We start from the raw sequence: 17,063 nt of genomic DNA, 5'->3' as shown, positions 1-17,063 counted from the left end.
CCATCAATCCACGGTTTCTGGTTGGGGAAGGATTAAATAGTCACCGTGGGTACCACATCACCGATGCACTTGCTAATAAACTCACTCACCGAAACAGCGTATACATCAATGTTATTTTCCGATGCTATCCGGAACATATCCCAGTCCACGTGATCGAAGCAATCTTGAAGCGTGGAATCAGATCGGTCAGACTAGCGTTGAACAGACCTGAGCACGGCGTTTCCTGTTTTAGTTTCTGTCTATCGGCTGGGAGCAACAAAATGGAGTCGTGGTCAGATTTGTCGAAAGGAGGGCGAGGGGGGGCTTTTGTATGTGTCGCGGAAATTAGAGTAGCAATGATCCAGAGTTTTGCCAGCCCCGGGTCGCGCATTCGATATACTGATAAAATTTAGGGAGCCTTGTTTTCAGATTAGCCTTGTTAAAATCCCCAGCTACAATAAATGCAGCCTCAGGATATGTGGTTTCCAGTTTACATAGAGTCCAATGAAGTTCATTCAGGGCCGTCGAGGTGTCTGCTTGGGGGGGATATAGACGGCTGTGATTATAATCTAAGAGAATTCTCTTGGTAGATAATGCAGTCGGCATTTGATCGTAAGGAATTCTAGGTCAGGTGAACAAAAGGACTTGAGTTCCTGTATATTGTTATGATCACACCACGACTCGTTAATCATAAGGCATACACCCCGCCCTTCTTCTTACCAGAGAGATGTTTGTTTCTGTCGGCGCAATGCGTGAAGAAACCGGGTGGCTGTACCGATTCTGATAACGTATCCCGAGTAGAAATAATGAAAAAATCTGGAATGAGTAGGTGTGTCCAAACTTTTGACTGGTACTGTATATATTTTGACGAGAACATATAATGACAAGTTTATAAAATTAAAATTTGACCTTTCATGTACGGACTATGGAATCAAGTTGGATTACATCATTTCCTTGACTCCATCCTTAACATCCTCATATGTTAAGGTGAACAGTGAACCTTAAAAGTTCTGTATGGAAACATTTGAAAGAATTTCAGGCTCTAGTTGGAATGGAATTAAAACTAAATTGTAATATGTTTTCCATGTGCCATCAACACCGGCAGATATTGGATCAGACAGCATTGTGAGTTTTGAATGGGCTGTTGTACAAACTCAGACCACGCAGCAGGAGCATTTTTAAAAACTTCTCGTTATAGTGGACCTTGTGGTCAGTAAAACGTCAGTCATCAAGAGTTATGTCCATCAGATCTTTTCTCAACATTATCAACTATTGATGTTGACTTAGCGCTGAAGGTTCTGCACTGGGACAGTGACGCCGTTATAAGACTACAGCTTTGGGATATTGCCAGTATGTCAAACCACTTCATTTTACTTTGATATTACTTGATATATTATCAATTCATTGTAACACCAGTGGTTTGGACAAAACTGCAGACAATCAGTCTACATCAGACTTTATTCAAGTTTATGTTTTTAACAACTCAATATCAATGAATTAGCACACTTTTGATAATTATATTTTGTCTTATCCATACATGTATCATCATAATCACCAGTGTACAGTTTTTCTCCCTACAGAATTTCATGTGTGCTGTGGAGGAACATGTGTCTTGTCTATTTGTTTATTAGGGTCCCCATTAGCTTTTGCAGAGGCAGCAGCTATTCTTCCTGGGGTCCACAAAAAACATGACAAGTAACAAAACACTGATACACTGACAGACAATGACAGGGTTCACCTGGTCTCATGCTCATTAGAGCCATATGGGCACTACAGTTACTCTCTCGCTCTCTGTATGTGTGTGTGTCTGTACTATGAAAACCTGACCTTTTCTGCTGTTTTTGGAATGTGCCAAATCATAATGCAATATAATTAGATTATAAGTACACGTGACGTGACCCACGCCTCCATAGTTGATGCAGTGCTCAAGTGGAAGAACGACCTGGACACTAAGGTCACCCTCAGTCATGGCAAACCTGTCCCAGCTGTGGTGCTGGACACATTCTGTGGGGGAAAAGGATTTGTGGGCTGGTTTGAGACCTCAGCCAAGGTAAGGGAGGAAGATAATGACACAGATAGGGAAACGCTTCAGCTTACTGTAGTCCTCCTAGTCTCTCACAACTGCCATCTGTGGGCTGCTCTAGAGGGTATCTTTACAATGGCTAAGATAAGATACACTTAAATGGTGTGTGTGTCTGTGTGTCTCTGTGTGTGTCTGTGTGTGAGACAGACTAGCCTCAGTATATTAATGATTCTAATCTAAACACATTTCAGACTGCTGGGGAGCTCCCTGGCTGATAACATTTGACAGTCTTGGTCCTATGGAAGATCACTTTGTACAATGGTCTCTATTTCTTACAAAGAACACAAACACATTTGACAGCAGCCTTTGATTGTCAGCTTGGGTTAACTTAACTCATTCGAATGTAATCACAAATACATGCGATCAATTGGAATGAAACGCTAGCATGCCGCGGGGCATTTGAGAAGAACGCAGGCTAGTTTGCCAAGGGGAATGTGAACAGGAACATGTAAAATGGTCCAGCTGTCACGATCGTGTGGAGGAGAGACGGACCAAGGCGCAACATGACTTGAATACATCTTCTTTAATTATAACGACGAAGATGAACACGTAACACTTATACACACTAACAAAACAACAAACGATCGTGAAACCTAAAACGCAAGTGCACACACAAACTACTTACGTTCGACATAAACATATACAATGACCCACAAACAGCTAAAGCCTATGGCAGCCTTAAATATGGCTCCCAATTAGAGACAACAGAAATCAGCTGTCTCTAATTGAGAACCCATTCCGGCCACCATAGACTTTCCTAGAAAACTACACACCCATAGACACAGCTAGATACATACACTCAACACAAAACCATAAACTACAACCAACACCCCCTCTACCATATAATACCCCAAAATACACACATACCCCATGTCACACCCTGACCTAACTAAAATAATAAATAAAACAAATAATACTAAGGCCAGGGCGTGACATAACCCCCCCCTTAAGGTGCGAACTCCGGGCGCACCAGCACATAGTCTAGGGGAGGGTCTGGGTGGGCTTCCTTCCACGGCGGCGGCTCCGGCACTGGTCGTGGTCCCCACCCCACCATAGTCATAAGGGGCAGCACCGGGATAAGGGGCAGCACCGGGATAAGGGGCAGCAGCACCGGGATAAGGGGCAGCAGCACCGGGATAAGGGGCAGCAGCTCCGGGATAAGGGGCAGCAGCTCCGGGATAAGGGGCAGCAGCTCCGGGATAAGGGGCAGCAGCTCCGGGATAAGGGGCAGCAGCTCCGGGATAAGGGGCAGCAGCTCCGGGATAAGGGGCAGCAGCTCCGGGATAAGGGGCAGCAGCTCCGGGATAAGGGGCAGCTCCGGACTGAGTGGCAGCTCATGACTGGAGGGCAGCTCATGACCGGAGGGCAGCTCATGACCGGAGGGCAGCTCCTGACCGTAGGGCAGCTCCTGACCGTAGGGCAGCTCCTGACCGTAGGGCAGCTCCTGACCGTAGGGCAGCTCCTGACCGTAGGGCGGCTCCTGACTGGCTGGCGTCTCTGGCGGCTCCTGACTGGCTGGCGTCTCTGGCGGCTCCTGACTGGCTGGCGTCTCTGGCGGCTCCTGACTGGCTGGCGTCTCTGGCGGCTCCTGACTGGCTGGCGTCTCTGGCGGCTCCTGACTGGCTGGCGTCTCTGGCGGCTCCTGACTGGCTGGCGTCTCTGGCGGCTCCTGACTGGCTGGCGTCTCTGGCGGCTCCTGACTGGCTGGCGTCTCTGGCGGCTCCTGACTGGCTGGCGTCTCTGGCGGCTCCTGACTGGCTGGCGTCTCTGGCGGCTCCTGACTGGCTGGCGGCTCTGGCGGCTCCTGACTGACGGACGGCTCTAACGGCTCCTGACTGACGGGCGGCTCTAACGGCTCGGGACAGACGGGCGGCTCTAACGGCTCGTGGCAGACGGACGGCTCTAACGGCTCGTGGCAGACGGACGGCTCAGACGGCGCTGGGCAGACGGACGGCTCAGACGGCGCTGGGCAGACGGACGGCTCAGACGGCGTTGGGCAGACGGATGGCTCAGACGGCGTTGGGCAGACGGATGGCTCAGACGGCGTTGGGCAGACGGATGGCTCAGACGGCGTTGGGCAGACGGATGGCTCAGACGGCGTTGGGCAGACGGATGGCTCAGACGGCGTTGGGCAGACGGATGGCTCAGACGGCGTTGGGCAGACGGATGGCTCAGACGGCGTTGGGCAGACGGATGGCTCAGACGGCGTTGGGCAGACGGATGGCTCAGACGGCGTTGGGCAGACGGATGGCTCAGACGGCGTTGGGCAGACGGATGGCTCAGACGGCGTTGGGCAGACGGATGGCTCAGACGGCGTTGGGCAGACGGATGGCTCAGACGGCGTTGGGCAGACGGATGGCTCAGACGGCGTTGGGCAGACGGATGGCTCAGACGGCGTTGGGCAGACGGATGGCTCAGACGGCGTTGGGCAGACGGATGGCTCAGACGGCGTTGGGCAGACGGATGGCTCAGACGGCGTTGGGCAGACGGATGGCTCAGACGGCGTTGGGCAGACGGATGGCTCAGACGGCGTTGGGCAGACGGATGGCTCAGACGGCGTTGGGCAGACGGATGGCTCAGACGGCGTTGGGCAGACGGATGGCTCAGACGGCGTTGGGCAGACGGATGGCTCAGACGGCGTTGGGCAGACGGATGGCTCAGACGGCGTTGGGCAGACGGATGGCTCAGACGGCGTTGGGCAGACGGATGGCTCAGACGGCGTTGGGCAGACGGATGGCTCAGACGGCGTTGGGCAGACGGATGGCTCAGACGGCGTTGGGCAGACGGATGGCTCAGACGGCGTTGGGCAGACGGATGGCTCAGACGGCGCTGGGCAGACGGCAGACTCTGGCCGGCTGAGACGCACAATAGGCCTGATGCGTTGTGCCGGAACTGGAGGTACCGGGCTGAGGGCACGCACCTCAGGGCGAGTGCGGGGAGGAGGAACAGGGCTCTGGAGATGCACTGGAAGCCTGGTGCGTGGTGTAGGCACTGGTGGTACTGGGCTGGGGTGGGAAGGTGGCGCCGGATATGCCGGACCGTGAAGGAGGACACGCGCTCTTGAGCACCGAGCCTCTCCAACCTTACCAGGTTGAATGGTCCCCGTAGCCCTGCCAGTGCGGCGAGGTGGAATAGCCCGCACTGGGCTATGCAGGCGAACCGGGGACACCACCTGTAAGGCTGGTGCCATGTACGCCGGCCCGAGGAGACGTACTGGAGGCCAGATACGTTGGGCCGGCTTCATGACATCCGGCTCGATGCCCAACCTAGCCCTCCCAGTGCGGCAAGGTGGAATAGCCCGCACTGGGCTAAGCACGCGTACTGGGGACACCGTGCGCTTTACCGCATAACACGGTGTCTGACCAGTACGACGCCCTCTCACTCCACGGTAAGCCCGGGGAGTTGGCTCAGGTAACCAACCCGGCTTCGCCACACTCCCCTTTAGCCCCCCCCCAAGAAATTTTTGGGTGAGCCTCTCGGGTTTCCAGCCACTCTGCCTAGCAAGCGCCTCATAATGCCGCCTCTCCGCTTTCGCTGCCTCCAGCTCCGCTTTGGGGCGGCGACACTCCACTGGCTGTGCCCAGGGTCCTTTACCGTCTAGGATCTCCTCCCAAGTCCATTCCTCCTTGCGCTGCTCCTGTTGCCGCTGGTCATGTTGCTTGGTCGTAGATTGGTGGGTCATTCTGTCACGATCGTGTGGAGGAGAGACGGACCAAGGCGCAACATGACTTGAATACATCTTCTTTAATTATAACGACGAAGATGAACACGTAACACTTATACACACTAACAAAACAACAAACGATCGTGAAACCTAAAACGCAAGTGCACACACAAACTACTTACGTTCGACATAAACATATACAATGACCCACAAACAGCTAAAGCCTATGGCAGCCTTAAATATGGCTCCCAATTAGAGACAACAGAAATCAGCTGTCTCTAATTGAGAACCCATTCCGGCCACCATAGACTTTCCTAGAAAACTACACACCCATAGACACAGCTAGATACATACACTCAACACAAAACCATAAACTACAACCAACACCCCCTCTACCATATAATACCCCAAAATACACACATACCCCATGTCACACCCTGACCTAACTAAAATAATAAATAAAACAAATAATACTAAGGCCAGGGCGTGACACCAGCAGGCTGTGTAATGCGTGTTCCCTCCTCACAGACTGAACCTGAGAGAAAGGGAACACTCACAGCTACTCTCTAGCGAGTTATTCAGTTTAGTGTGAAGGTTGATTGGGTGAACATGTCACTGAGGCCAACCCAGCTGATAGCTTACATTGATAAAGATGATGAAAGATTAGAAGAAACCTTCTGTCTGATGTAAAAGGATTTAAAATCCTGAACAGATCTGCCCTGGGATTACTCCCCATCTGAGATCTATTGTCTTCTGTCTCCTAGCTGTCCCCTAGCTGTCTCCTAGCTGTCCCTTAGCGGTCCCCTAGTTGTCTCCCAGCTGTCTCCTAGCTGTCTCCTAGCTTGTCTCCTAGCTGTCTCCTAGCTGTCCCTTAGCGGTCCCCTAGTTGTCTCCCAGCTGTCTCCTAGCTGTCTCCTAGCTTGTCTCCTAGCTGTCCATAATTTGTATATTTTTGGTTTTATTGCTTAGGAGAACCCTACTGTAGAGAGAGCCAGGAAACTGAGAAGCTAGTGCTTTGTGAAAGGTTGTTGTTATAGCCAAATACTAATGATATAACATCAATACCATACTAGCCCAGGGGTTTGTCTTCAGATGTGTCTGAATCTGATTGGACAACATGCCTACTGCAGGCCTAATCGGTTTGAGTTTTAGACAGATTCCATCCACTTCAAATCATGAACCAGCTTCCTAAAATTAAATTGCAGTGTTCCACTTTAAGATGCCCTCCCCGGACCCTTTCTGTGTTGGCCAATCAACCCCTTTCTAAGTCACCTGATTCATAGGCGATACTGCCATTTTACACATGAAGTTTAACTGAAAAAATGAATAATCAGCTACCTAACAAAAAAACATTTGTAAGATGTAAGAACCATTTGTAAATGCCTTCAGATTAAACCATAGGATATGGGAAAAACTCGGTGTCACTGCTACAAGACCTCGACACGAACACAGGGAAGCTCGAGAGAAAATACACTAATCATATGCTATTTTGTAACGTCTTCAAAATCAGTCTAGCAGCAATCATCTAACCAGCGCGAACGTTGTGTGATCACCAACCGAGCATTGGTAGGCTAACTAATCAATGATTGCTGCTGTTCATGTAGTATACTGTACTGGCTGTACACTAACTGGCATCATCACCCTTAGAAAGCTTTTACGGGGATACATTCACGACCATCCGAACGAATCATTATCGGCTGATTTCGGTGTGGTCCGTTTAGGATAAGGTTTTTGGATTTGTATGTGTGGACCATTGGATTGCCAATAAAATATATGGTTTACTGACTGTAGCCGTCTATTTTATTTGGCTGCCGTATGAATTCTGCCATCGGATTCGCGTCAGTGTACGTTTTTTGTTTTCAGACGGGCAATCTGTTTAGAGGGCACGCTCCCAATCACCACTAAAGACATTTTGATTTCTAATTCCCCGATTACTTGCTTTTGGAACATGTCTGGACAGTCTATCACGGATCGGATCGCTGCGGCTCAGCACAGCATGACAGGATCCGCTATAAGCAAAGCCGTCTGCAAGGCCACGACGCATGAAGTCAGCGGACCCAAGAAGAAACACCTTGACTGTAGGTTAAGTAAACCACCAGTGTCCCGCCGTTGCTACATATTTCGCAACAAAAGCATTGGTAACATTGAATATTCAGAAAGACCTGTATGTTCATCATGTTTGATTGGCCATTGGTGTATTTTTAATAGCACGGTTTTCGACATTCTATGGTAATAGGCTATGAATAATTGCGCATCATAGCCTTCAACAGTTCATGTAGTCAATCATTACAGTGTCATCATCCTACAGTAGGCTATCGTATTGTAGCCTAAACATAATGAGACAAATAGGTTATTACTCAGTGTCATACATGTAAATGCACACATTGTGATCATACATAGCCTATTACCTTATTCATCATTGTATGAAATAATAATGCAATCAATTCCCCTTTTAATAGGACCGGCTATGTAGGCTAACATTTTCTGGCAGTTTAGGTTTAGAGGCATAATTTGAGTTCATCTACCTATTATTTCCTCTTTTTCCTACTGAGTTTTAGACTAAAATAAGTCTAACTTAAGACTAATAACTTATTAACAATGGTATTATTCAGATATTATTGCTGCCTTAAAGGTACAGTATATTGTGCTGTATGTAGCCTTTGAGGTTTCTCAGCTACTTTAGTTTGTGGTGAGCTGGTGTCCATGGGTCATTCATATTAGTGCAATGACAACAGTATCATAGACAACCTTGATCTCAACATTTCTGTTGATCTATGTGTGGTGTGGAACTGGAGTGTGTATTGGATATTAACTATTTTCTCCACATTTAACTGCTGATGATTCGGTTAGGTGGCTTTCTACCCAAATAATTACTGTGTCCAGTCAATCAATTAAGCTCAATCAGTCCTGTCCTGTATCAACCCATAGACCCAGAGGGTTATTGGTTCAATTAACAAATCTTGTGTTGCCGGTGTGGTTATTTTCTGGGAAGGATTTTTTCATTGTAGAATTCTCTATTTACCCAATCTTTATTGAAACTAATCAATTGTGCAAATTTGAGTCATGTTAGAGTCATTTTGTGTGCAATTACATAAGCTATAATAATAAAAATAGTAATTTCTGAGTGGAATCGAAGACTTCAAATGGGACTTCAAAATGTGGTAGCCTACAGCAAATGTAGTTATTGAAAGAGTCTGTACTGCTATGGATTATCCTGATTCCTCACGTAGTTCAAATTTCAGTCTTTGAGGAATGTGGAAAAATCCTGTGGGTAAGAATGTAGGAAATGTACTTTTATATTCTCTTGTACGGTTTAGCATAAGCTTAAACTCCTGGGAGGGAAATCCCTCCTACAGTCAAATGTCTAGAAGGAATACATAATTATATTTGAGTTATTTTGATCACCGTCTGCTTTACAATCAGGTTTCCAGTTTGAAATGTTAATTGCTGGTTAGTCACTGTAATTAAGGCATAATAAGTGATAGTTAATTCACTAGTAACAGGATCTTTTTCAAGGGTGGGAGGTGCCGACCAGAGATCCAACTGCTGTTAGGAATGTTCAGCATGAGTTGATCAACCTGTAAAGTAGACTATATGTAAAGCACAGAAAGCACTATCCAATGTTTAATTGTCCACATGCCGTGTTTTTTGGCAGACCTGATCCACTGCACCAACGAGCTGAACGTGAGTGTCCCCCACCTGGCTGACACGTTGTTTGAGAGGACGGCCAACAACAGCTGGGTGGTGGTGTTCAAATCCCTCATCACCACGCACCACCTCATGATGTACGGCAACGAGGTGCGTAACAAACATACACGCACACACACAGTTTTAACCTAACCATAACCATAACCCTAACCTTAACACTAAGCCTAACCCTAACCCTAAAACTAGACCTAACCCTAACTAAATAAAATAAAAACTCCTAACCATAACCCCTAAGCCTAAAATAGCAATTTTTCCTTGTCGGGACCGGCAAAATGTCCCCTCTTGTCCGATTTTTCCTTGTCGGGACCGGCAAAATGTCCCCACTTGTCCGATTTTTCCTTGTCGGGACCGGCAAAATGTCCCCACTTGTCCGATTTTTCCTTGTCGGGACTTGCAAAATGTCCCCACTTGTCCGATTTTTTCCTTGTTTAAAAACAAACACACACATACACTAGTAGCTGGGGTTCAAGGCCCTCATCATCACACCACCTCATTATTTTTTTATTTTATCTTTATTTAACTAGGCAAATCAGTTAAGAACAAATTCTTATTTACAATGACGGCCTACACCGGCCAAACCCGGATGACGCTGGGCCAATTGTGCGCCGCCCAATCACGGCCGGTTGTGATACAGCGGGATTCGAACCAGGGTGTCTGTAGTGACGCCTCTAGCACTGAGATGCAGTGCCTTAGACCGCTGCGCCACTTGGGAGCCCAATGATGTACGGCAATGACTGGCTTCACTGTAGCTTAATTGTTACTGGTAGAGCATGACACTTGTAACGCCAGGATAGTGGGCTAAATTCCCGGGACCACCTGTATGTGAAATGTATGCACGCATGACTGTAAGTCACTTTGGTTAAAAGTGTCTGCTAAATGGCATATAATGTATTATTATATTATGCACTGTTCAAGTCATCTGGAATTTAAACATTTGATTGAATCTTTATTCTTACTGGTTTTGATCCCACTCTCTCTGTATTTTATCACCAGCGATTAATCCAGTACCTGGCGTCCAGAAACACACTTTTTAACCTGAGCAACTTCTTGGATAAGGGGGCATTACAAGGTACTGTAGGGAATTTTTCAACGCCATTTCACACCAGAGACATACTGAATTCACAGGCATAAAAAACATTATAATCGTGCAATGCATGAACAACAGTGTGCAGTACAACAATTCAAACTGTCACTCTGAATGCGCTGCAGAGGTGTGGCTCTGTAAGCTGCCAGGCCAGCACTCTAAATATGAATGTAAGTGCTCCCTCTCTGCCAGGTTATGACATGTCAACGTTCATCAGACGCTACAGCAGGTATCTGAATGAGAAGGCCCTGTCCTACAGACTGGTGGCTGTGGACTTCACCAAGATGAAGAGAGGGTAAGATGTCCTGTAGTGGCTAGTGTGGAAAACCTCCACATTGTCACCCTGGGATACATAGTTTACCTCAGTGGCCAGGCCCACCTCAAGAGGGAGAAACAGTGACTTTGTCATAGAAACAGTGGCAAAAATTGGGGACAAGCCTTTAAATAGATTCAAGGTAATCCAGCTAAACAAGTCATTTATTTCAGCAACCTCTTTGGATAATGTGTGGATTATATTAAGTATCAACATGATTGACAGGGAGTTGTTTGATTCATTCTGTATGAACATGTTAGTCAGTCATCACTTGTCCTGTTAAAGTGGCGCTGCGTGTCTCTTGCTGACAGGGTTGATGGTATGATGCGCACCATGACCGTTGACAAGCTGATCAAGACTCTACCTATCATTCAGAATCAGCTGGATGCTCTGCTGGACTTTCAGGTAGGCTGCATGGTTGGGGTGTTGAGCGGTCCATAATATGGGCTACAGGATGACAGTGAGCTAGCTGTCAGTATGAACTCTCAATGTCTCATTTGTTCTCTTCCCAGGCTAACTCTAATGAATTGACCAATGGCGTCATCAACAACGCCTTCTTGCTGCTCTTTAAAGACTCCATCCGCCTCTTTGCTGCCTACAATGAAGGAGTTATCAACATGCTGGGTAAGTACACTATCTGTTAGTTAGAGGAGAACTAGGATGTTACTAGGATGTCACTATGGTGTTACTATGGTGTCACTAGGATGTTACTAGCATGTCTCTAGGATGTTTGTAAATGTATCTAGAAAATAACTAGCTAAAATCCTTTGTCCCTTTTTGTTTTGTTCTTTGCTTAGTTAACATATCCTCTTTTCTTATCCTAAAGAGAAATATTTTGACATGAAGAAGAACCAATGCAAAGACGCCCTGGAGATCTATAAGACGTTTCTGAACAGAATGACCAAGCTGTCAGAGTTTCTCAAAGTTGCAGAGGTAATGTTTCCCTGTTTCGCTTGTGTTGAGGAAAGGAAGGTTTCAGATGGATCCAGCAGGAAGGTAGGGCTCTTCTCCCAGACCTCTGCTCCTCTCCGTCTCTCTCTCTTTCTCTCTGTCCCTCTGTTGCCGTGTGGTGGAGGCTAATGCTGAGGTCATGAATGCAGAGGTTAGCCTATTAGTGGGCATAGAAATCTGACAGTGAAGGCCCCTCCATGTGCTGCCTGTTCTGATGCCTGCGTTGCATGTCTTAGCAAGAGGTTTTTTCTTACTCTTTCCTTCCCTTTCTCTCTTTTGCAATGATGAATGTCTGCTGTTATCCAAGTAAAGTACTACTTGCAATTCAGAAGGCCGAATTGCGAAGATAATTAGTATCTCTGTAGTTTTATAGTTTCTCCTGCATTCTTTTATTAAAAGGCGTTCTTGCTGTCTTTACTGATTTGGTTACTATTTGGAGGAAGGTTTGGGGTGATGGGGGTGGGGTTCTATCCAAATACGGGCTAACGTTGACTTTAAGGGCCCATTCATTTAGTTGTCTAACAATGTGTTTGTCATTTGTGCCCCTGCCTTTTTCGTTCAAAGTCAACATTAGTTGTGTGTTTCTTTTGGATGTTTCTCACCTTGCAGTCACATGAGTATTACAGCCCAATGTACCCGGCCCACCTGTCAGTGGCATTTCAGTGTGTAAACATTCATTTCAAACCAGTCTTCAGATCCTGTGTGTGTGTACTGTATGTACGTGTGGGCATGCCAATTCCCCTGTTGTCTTTTTATTGTTTTGTTTGTAGTCAGTGCATGGAGTAATGGATCCTTTGGTTTGATTCTTCTTTTTCCCTCCTCCACACACCTACCCCCCCTTTATTCCGTGGTTGTTTGTTTATTTGTTTGTTTGTTTATTTGTTTGTTTGTTTATTATGTTTGGTTTTTGCCCTCCACCTCCCCTTCCCTCCTTTTTTGTGACACAGCAAGTTGGAATTGATCAGGGTGACATCCCCGATCTCACACAGGTCAGTGGTACATTTCATCTCAATATCTCCCATGTGGCTCCATTGTAAACGCTCTCATTCCCTACTCACCCTACAGACTTCCACAAGCCCTTCCTCTCATTCTGATGCACCCCCCTCTCTCTGAGCTCTGGGGTACAGAGGGGGCTACTTTCAAAATGGGTTCCAAATATGTGACCCTTTCTAATTTTGAAGATTGTGCAAAACATACGTTTTAGTGATATAGCAAACGCTCTTATCCAGAGTGACTTACAGTTAGTGCATTCATCTTCAGACAGCTAGGTGGGACAACCACATATCACAGGCATAGAAAGTACATTTTACCTCATATAAAGTAGCTGTCAGTAGAGTCAGAGCTAGAAAGGGTCAAGTGCTGGTGATTTTCTTGTTGTTGCTTTACCTTGATTTTAGTATTTTTTTCTAGTTGAATCACAGAATCACAAAATACATTTAGTTTGATTTTGAAATGACACTGAAAAGTCAGGCAAATTCAGCCTCTGTCCTAGCAGATATGGGCCTATGGTGTTTGCCCATATAAGCCTTTTGTACATCCCTTCATGATTTCTCATACAGTTTAACTTTGTGTTGCCTCAAAATGAACACTATTGTACCTATTTTTCCTGAAAAGATATCCCATCGAAATAGCTGTGGGGAGAGCAGCGAATGGTTTCTGCCAAATTGGTTTATGCAAATATTTCTTGAAAAGTGTCCGTAATGCCGTCCTAAGCAGTGCATAACAGCTGATGTGACGCTACAAACACTTGTTGAAGCTTTCTTCAATGACACTCATGGTGTTTCCCTCCACATTGGGAAAAATAATCATGAACAAATGTTTCTGTCAACTGTTATGTCATGTTTGCAGTGCTTATGAAGACCTTATGTATCCCTGTTCAACTAAATAGTAACCCATGTCTTTACTGAACTGTAGATGGTTTTTTCTTTACTTTAAACTTTTAGAATATTCTAGCATTCTCTGAAGAAGGATATCCAGAATTCTAATTATTCATGTTTCCCCCAAATAATTCTACAAGTTGCTGCATGAGTTAAGATTGTGTTCTGTAATGAAAAGCAAGCCTCTGGTTGAAACATGGGTATGACATGTGCAAAATTAATTTGCTCATCCTTGGTTTATTAAACCATCTTTTTTTATATCTTTATAAAATATGCTATTCTTTTGCCAAATGTGTTTACCTGATTTTCATCAGATATTTGGCTTTTCTGTCAGTTAACTCGTTTGGCTCCCAAACCCTTTTTGAATTGGACACTAAGCTAATGACAAAATTGTAGCATCCACTAATATTATGTCTCCTCTAACCTGTAAAATACAATTTATTAAATGAATATTCATGAATGAATAGTGATACTCAAATTAGCATATAAAACGGAATCCATTGGTTAACTGGCCATTAATGGACTGTGATGTGTGTGGGGGCATAGATGCATGGGCTAAGCTCTTTTCTGTATTCTGAACCCCTCAGGCCCATACACTGTAATGACCTCCCAGGCCTGTCTACTTGATTGCATGAGAGAGATGACTGATCTGTGCATGTCTGGCGTGAAGCCAAACCTAATTATACCAGATCTATTGATATGTAAAAATAGCTGCAAATATGGAGACTATGCTGAACAATGTGTTATTTGGCTCGTTGTGCGTGTCTGTGTGCTTGTGCGTGCAAAAATTTGTGCGCACCGCACCTGTGTGTCTGACAGCACGCTTTTGGGTGTGTGTGTTTCCCCAATCTTTCTACACAATGCTGTTCTCCCTTGGTAAAGTATTGTTACTTCACCCCCCCCCCCCCTTTCTCCATCAGGCCCCTAGTAGCCTCCTGGAAGCTCTGGAGCAGCATCTGGCCTCTCTGGAGGGGAGGAGAACCAAGGAGCTCTCCACAGACACCAGGTAACACTGAGTCTGAAGGAGGCATTTACACTGAAGCTGGCATGTCAACATATTTATCAGTCACTGAAGCTGGCACGTCAACATATTTATCAGTCACTGAAGCAGGCACGTCAACATATTTATCAGTCACTGAAGCTGGCACGTCAACATATTTATCAGTCACTGAAGCTGGCACGTCAACATATTTATCAGTCACTGAAGCTGGCACGTCAACATATTTATCAGTCACTGAAGCTGGCACGTCAACATATTTATCAGTCACTGAAGCTGGCACGTCAACATATTTATCAGTCACTGAAGCTGGCACGTCAACATATTTATCAGTCACTGAAGCTGGCACGTCAACATATTTATCAGTCACTGAAGCTGGCACGTCAACATATTTATCAGTCACTGAAGCTGGCACGTCAACATATTTATCAGTCACTGAAGCTGGCACGTCAACATATTTATCAGTCACTGCTCCACCATTAGTTAGTATGTCATGTCTTGAAAATAAAGGCACACAGTCAGACACATTATTAGTGTTTTTCTGATCCCTGTGGTTAGTCCCAGAGTGTTGTGTGACAGTTAGTGTGCGTGGTGGTCCCTGACAAGCGCTGTGTGGTCTCTCTAGAGCCAGCACCTTAACCAGTGCTGTATCGTCACTGTCCAGTACTGGAATCTCCCTCAGCCTCATGGAACAGAAGGAGGACCCGAACAGCCTCCAGGTCAGACAGGGTCACTGCTACCACTGTAGAACAACTTTCTTGAATAGCCCATTACAATGTAAATGTATTACTGTATGAATACTTATATAAATGAGAATAAATTATAACGCTTATAATTTACATATTATAAACACTTGTTATACATTGTTCTTTCACATAATGTACTCGTATATAGACTAATTAGGAAACACATGTAAAACCCAGCCCTGTTGTACTTTCTTTTGTCTCATGTGGATTCACTCCTGTGTGTCTGTCCCACAGGATGAGGGAGCCAAGGTGATTGACATGCAGATGCCCACCATCTCTCCCGGTGCCCAGTCAGTGGGCAGTGCCAACAGCAGCAGTGGGGTCACAGAACTCTTCTCCAACTCATCTGTTCTATCCGGTACAAATAAGTAAGCTGTCTGATAATTGTCGTGTTTAAGACATATGGGTATGTTTCATTCAGTTTGTTTGCTCTGTATAACTACACTATGTATCTTATTAAAAATGGGAGCTAGCTAAATCACTTTATAGTATATTAGTTGGGTTATTAGTGAATAGGAACCCCCCCCCCCCCGAAGGGGTCTGCTCTGCTATCTTTTTTATCTCTGCTGTCTGACTCTCTCCTCTGTCTCCCCAGTGTGCCAAACCTCACCAGCGACCTATTCAACGTCCAGCCCGCCTACAACCCAACCATCCAGACAACACACACTGTACCGTCTAACAGCAACGCCTGGGGAGGTGAGGCTCACAGACTACACATCCATACAGGACAAACACACACTGTACCGTCTAACAGCAACGCCTGGGGAGGTGAGGCTCACAGACTACACATCCATACAGTACAAACACACACTGTACCGTCTAACAGCAACGCCTGGGGAGGTGAGGCTCACAGACTACACATCCATACAGGACAAACACACACTGTACCGTCTAACAGCAACGCCTGGGGAGGTGAGGCTCACAGACTACACATCCATACAGTACAAACACACACTGTATAATCCTGAAGTCTTCCACACATTATTTCAAGCTAACCAAGTCAAGCTCATTTTAACAGCTTGTGAATTGTATAATCCTGAATTGATGTTAATTGAGTTGAAGTGGAATTGAACCCAACCTTTGTTAGAAGAAGTGAAATGTCCAGTTGTGTCCCTAATGCAGTTTCCTCCTCTCTATGATAACTATCCCTGCTGGGTCCCTCTCTCTCTCTATGATAACTATCCCTGCTGGGTCCCTCTCTCTCTCTATGATAACTATCCCTGCTGGGTCCCTCTCTCTCTCTATGATAACTATCCCTGCTGGGTCCCTCTCTCTCTCTATGATAACTATCCCTGCTGGGTCCCTCTCTCTCTCTATGATAACTATCCCTGCTGGGTCCCTCTCTCTCTCTATGATAACTATCCCTGCTGGGTCCCTCTCTCTCTCTATGATAACTATCCCTGCTGGGTCCCTCTCTCTCTCAATGATAATTATCCCTGCTGGGTCCCTCTCTCTCTCTATGATAACTATCCCTGCTGGGTCCCTCTCTCTCTCTATGATAACTATCCCTGCTGGGTCCCTCTCTCTCTCTATGATAACTATCCCTGCTGGGTCCCTCTCTCTCTCTATGATAACTATCCCTGCTGGGTCCCTCTCTCTCTCAATGATAACTATCCCTGCTGGGTCCCTCTCTCTCTCTATGATAACTATCCCTGCTTGGT

General features: G+C 46.1%; 1 protein-coding gene across 5 annotated transcripts in view; it reads left to right on the top strand.

The window, feature by feature from the left end:
- The first annotated feature begins 7,021 nt into the window (after positions 1 to 7,021).
- LOC120021414 (phosphatidylinositol-binding clathrin assembly protein-like) overlaps positions 7,022 to 17,063 on the top strand; it is a 28,820-nt gene continuing 18,778 nt past the window's right edge. For 4 of the 5 annotated variants that reach the window (XM_038965172.1, XM_038965175.1, XM_038965173.1 and 1 more), the window contains exons 1-12: positions 7,022 to 7,804; positions 9,382 to 9,524; positions 10,428 to 10,503; positions 10,711 to 10,813; positions 11,143 to 11,236; positions 11,344 to 11,455; positions 11,658 to 11,764; positions 12,730 to 12,771; positions 14,580 to 14,665; positions 15,282 to 15,375; positions 15,637 to 15,770; positions 15,998 to 16,098. In XM_038965172.1, the coding sequence (XP_038821100.1) occupies positions 7,675 to 7,804; positions 9,382 to 9,524; positions 10,428 to 10,503; positions 10,711 to 10,813; positions 11,143 to 11,236; positions 11,344 to 11,455; positions 11,658 to 11,764; positions 12,730 to 12,771; positions 14,580 to 14,665; positions 15,282 to 15,375; positions 15,637 to 15,770; positions 15,998 to 16,098 (1,222 nt within the window). In that variant the 5' untranslated portion in view covers positions 7,022 to 7,674. The remainder of the gene's footprint in view (positions 7,805 to 9,381; positions 9,525 to 10,427; positions 10,504 to 10,710; positions 10,814 to 11,142; positions 11,237 to 11,343; positions 11,456 to 11,657; positions 11,765 to 12,729; positions 12,772 to 14,579; positions 14,666 to 15,281; positions 15,376 to 15,636; positions 15,771 to 15,997; positions 16,099 to 17,063) is intronic. The other variant, XM_038965176.1, reaches the window with a different exon arrangement.

Source organism: Salvelinus namaycush, chromosome 26, assembly GCF_016432855.1.
Source record: "Salvelinus namaycush isolate Seneca chromosome 26, SaNama_1.0, whole genome shotgun sequence".
Classification (NCBI taxonomy): domain Eukaryota; kingdom Metazoa; phylum Chordata; class Actinopteri; order Salmoniformes; family Salmonidae; genus Salvelinus; species Salvelinus namaycush.
This window is presented reverse-complemented; position numbering and strand designations above follow the sequence as displayed.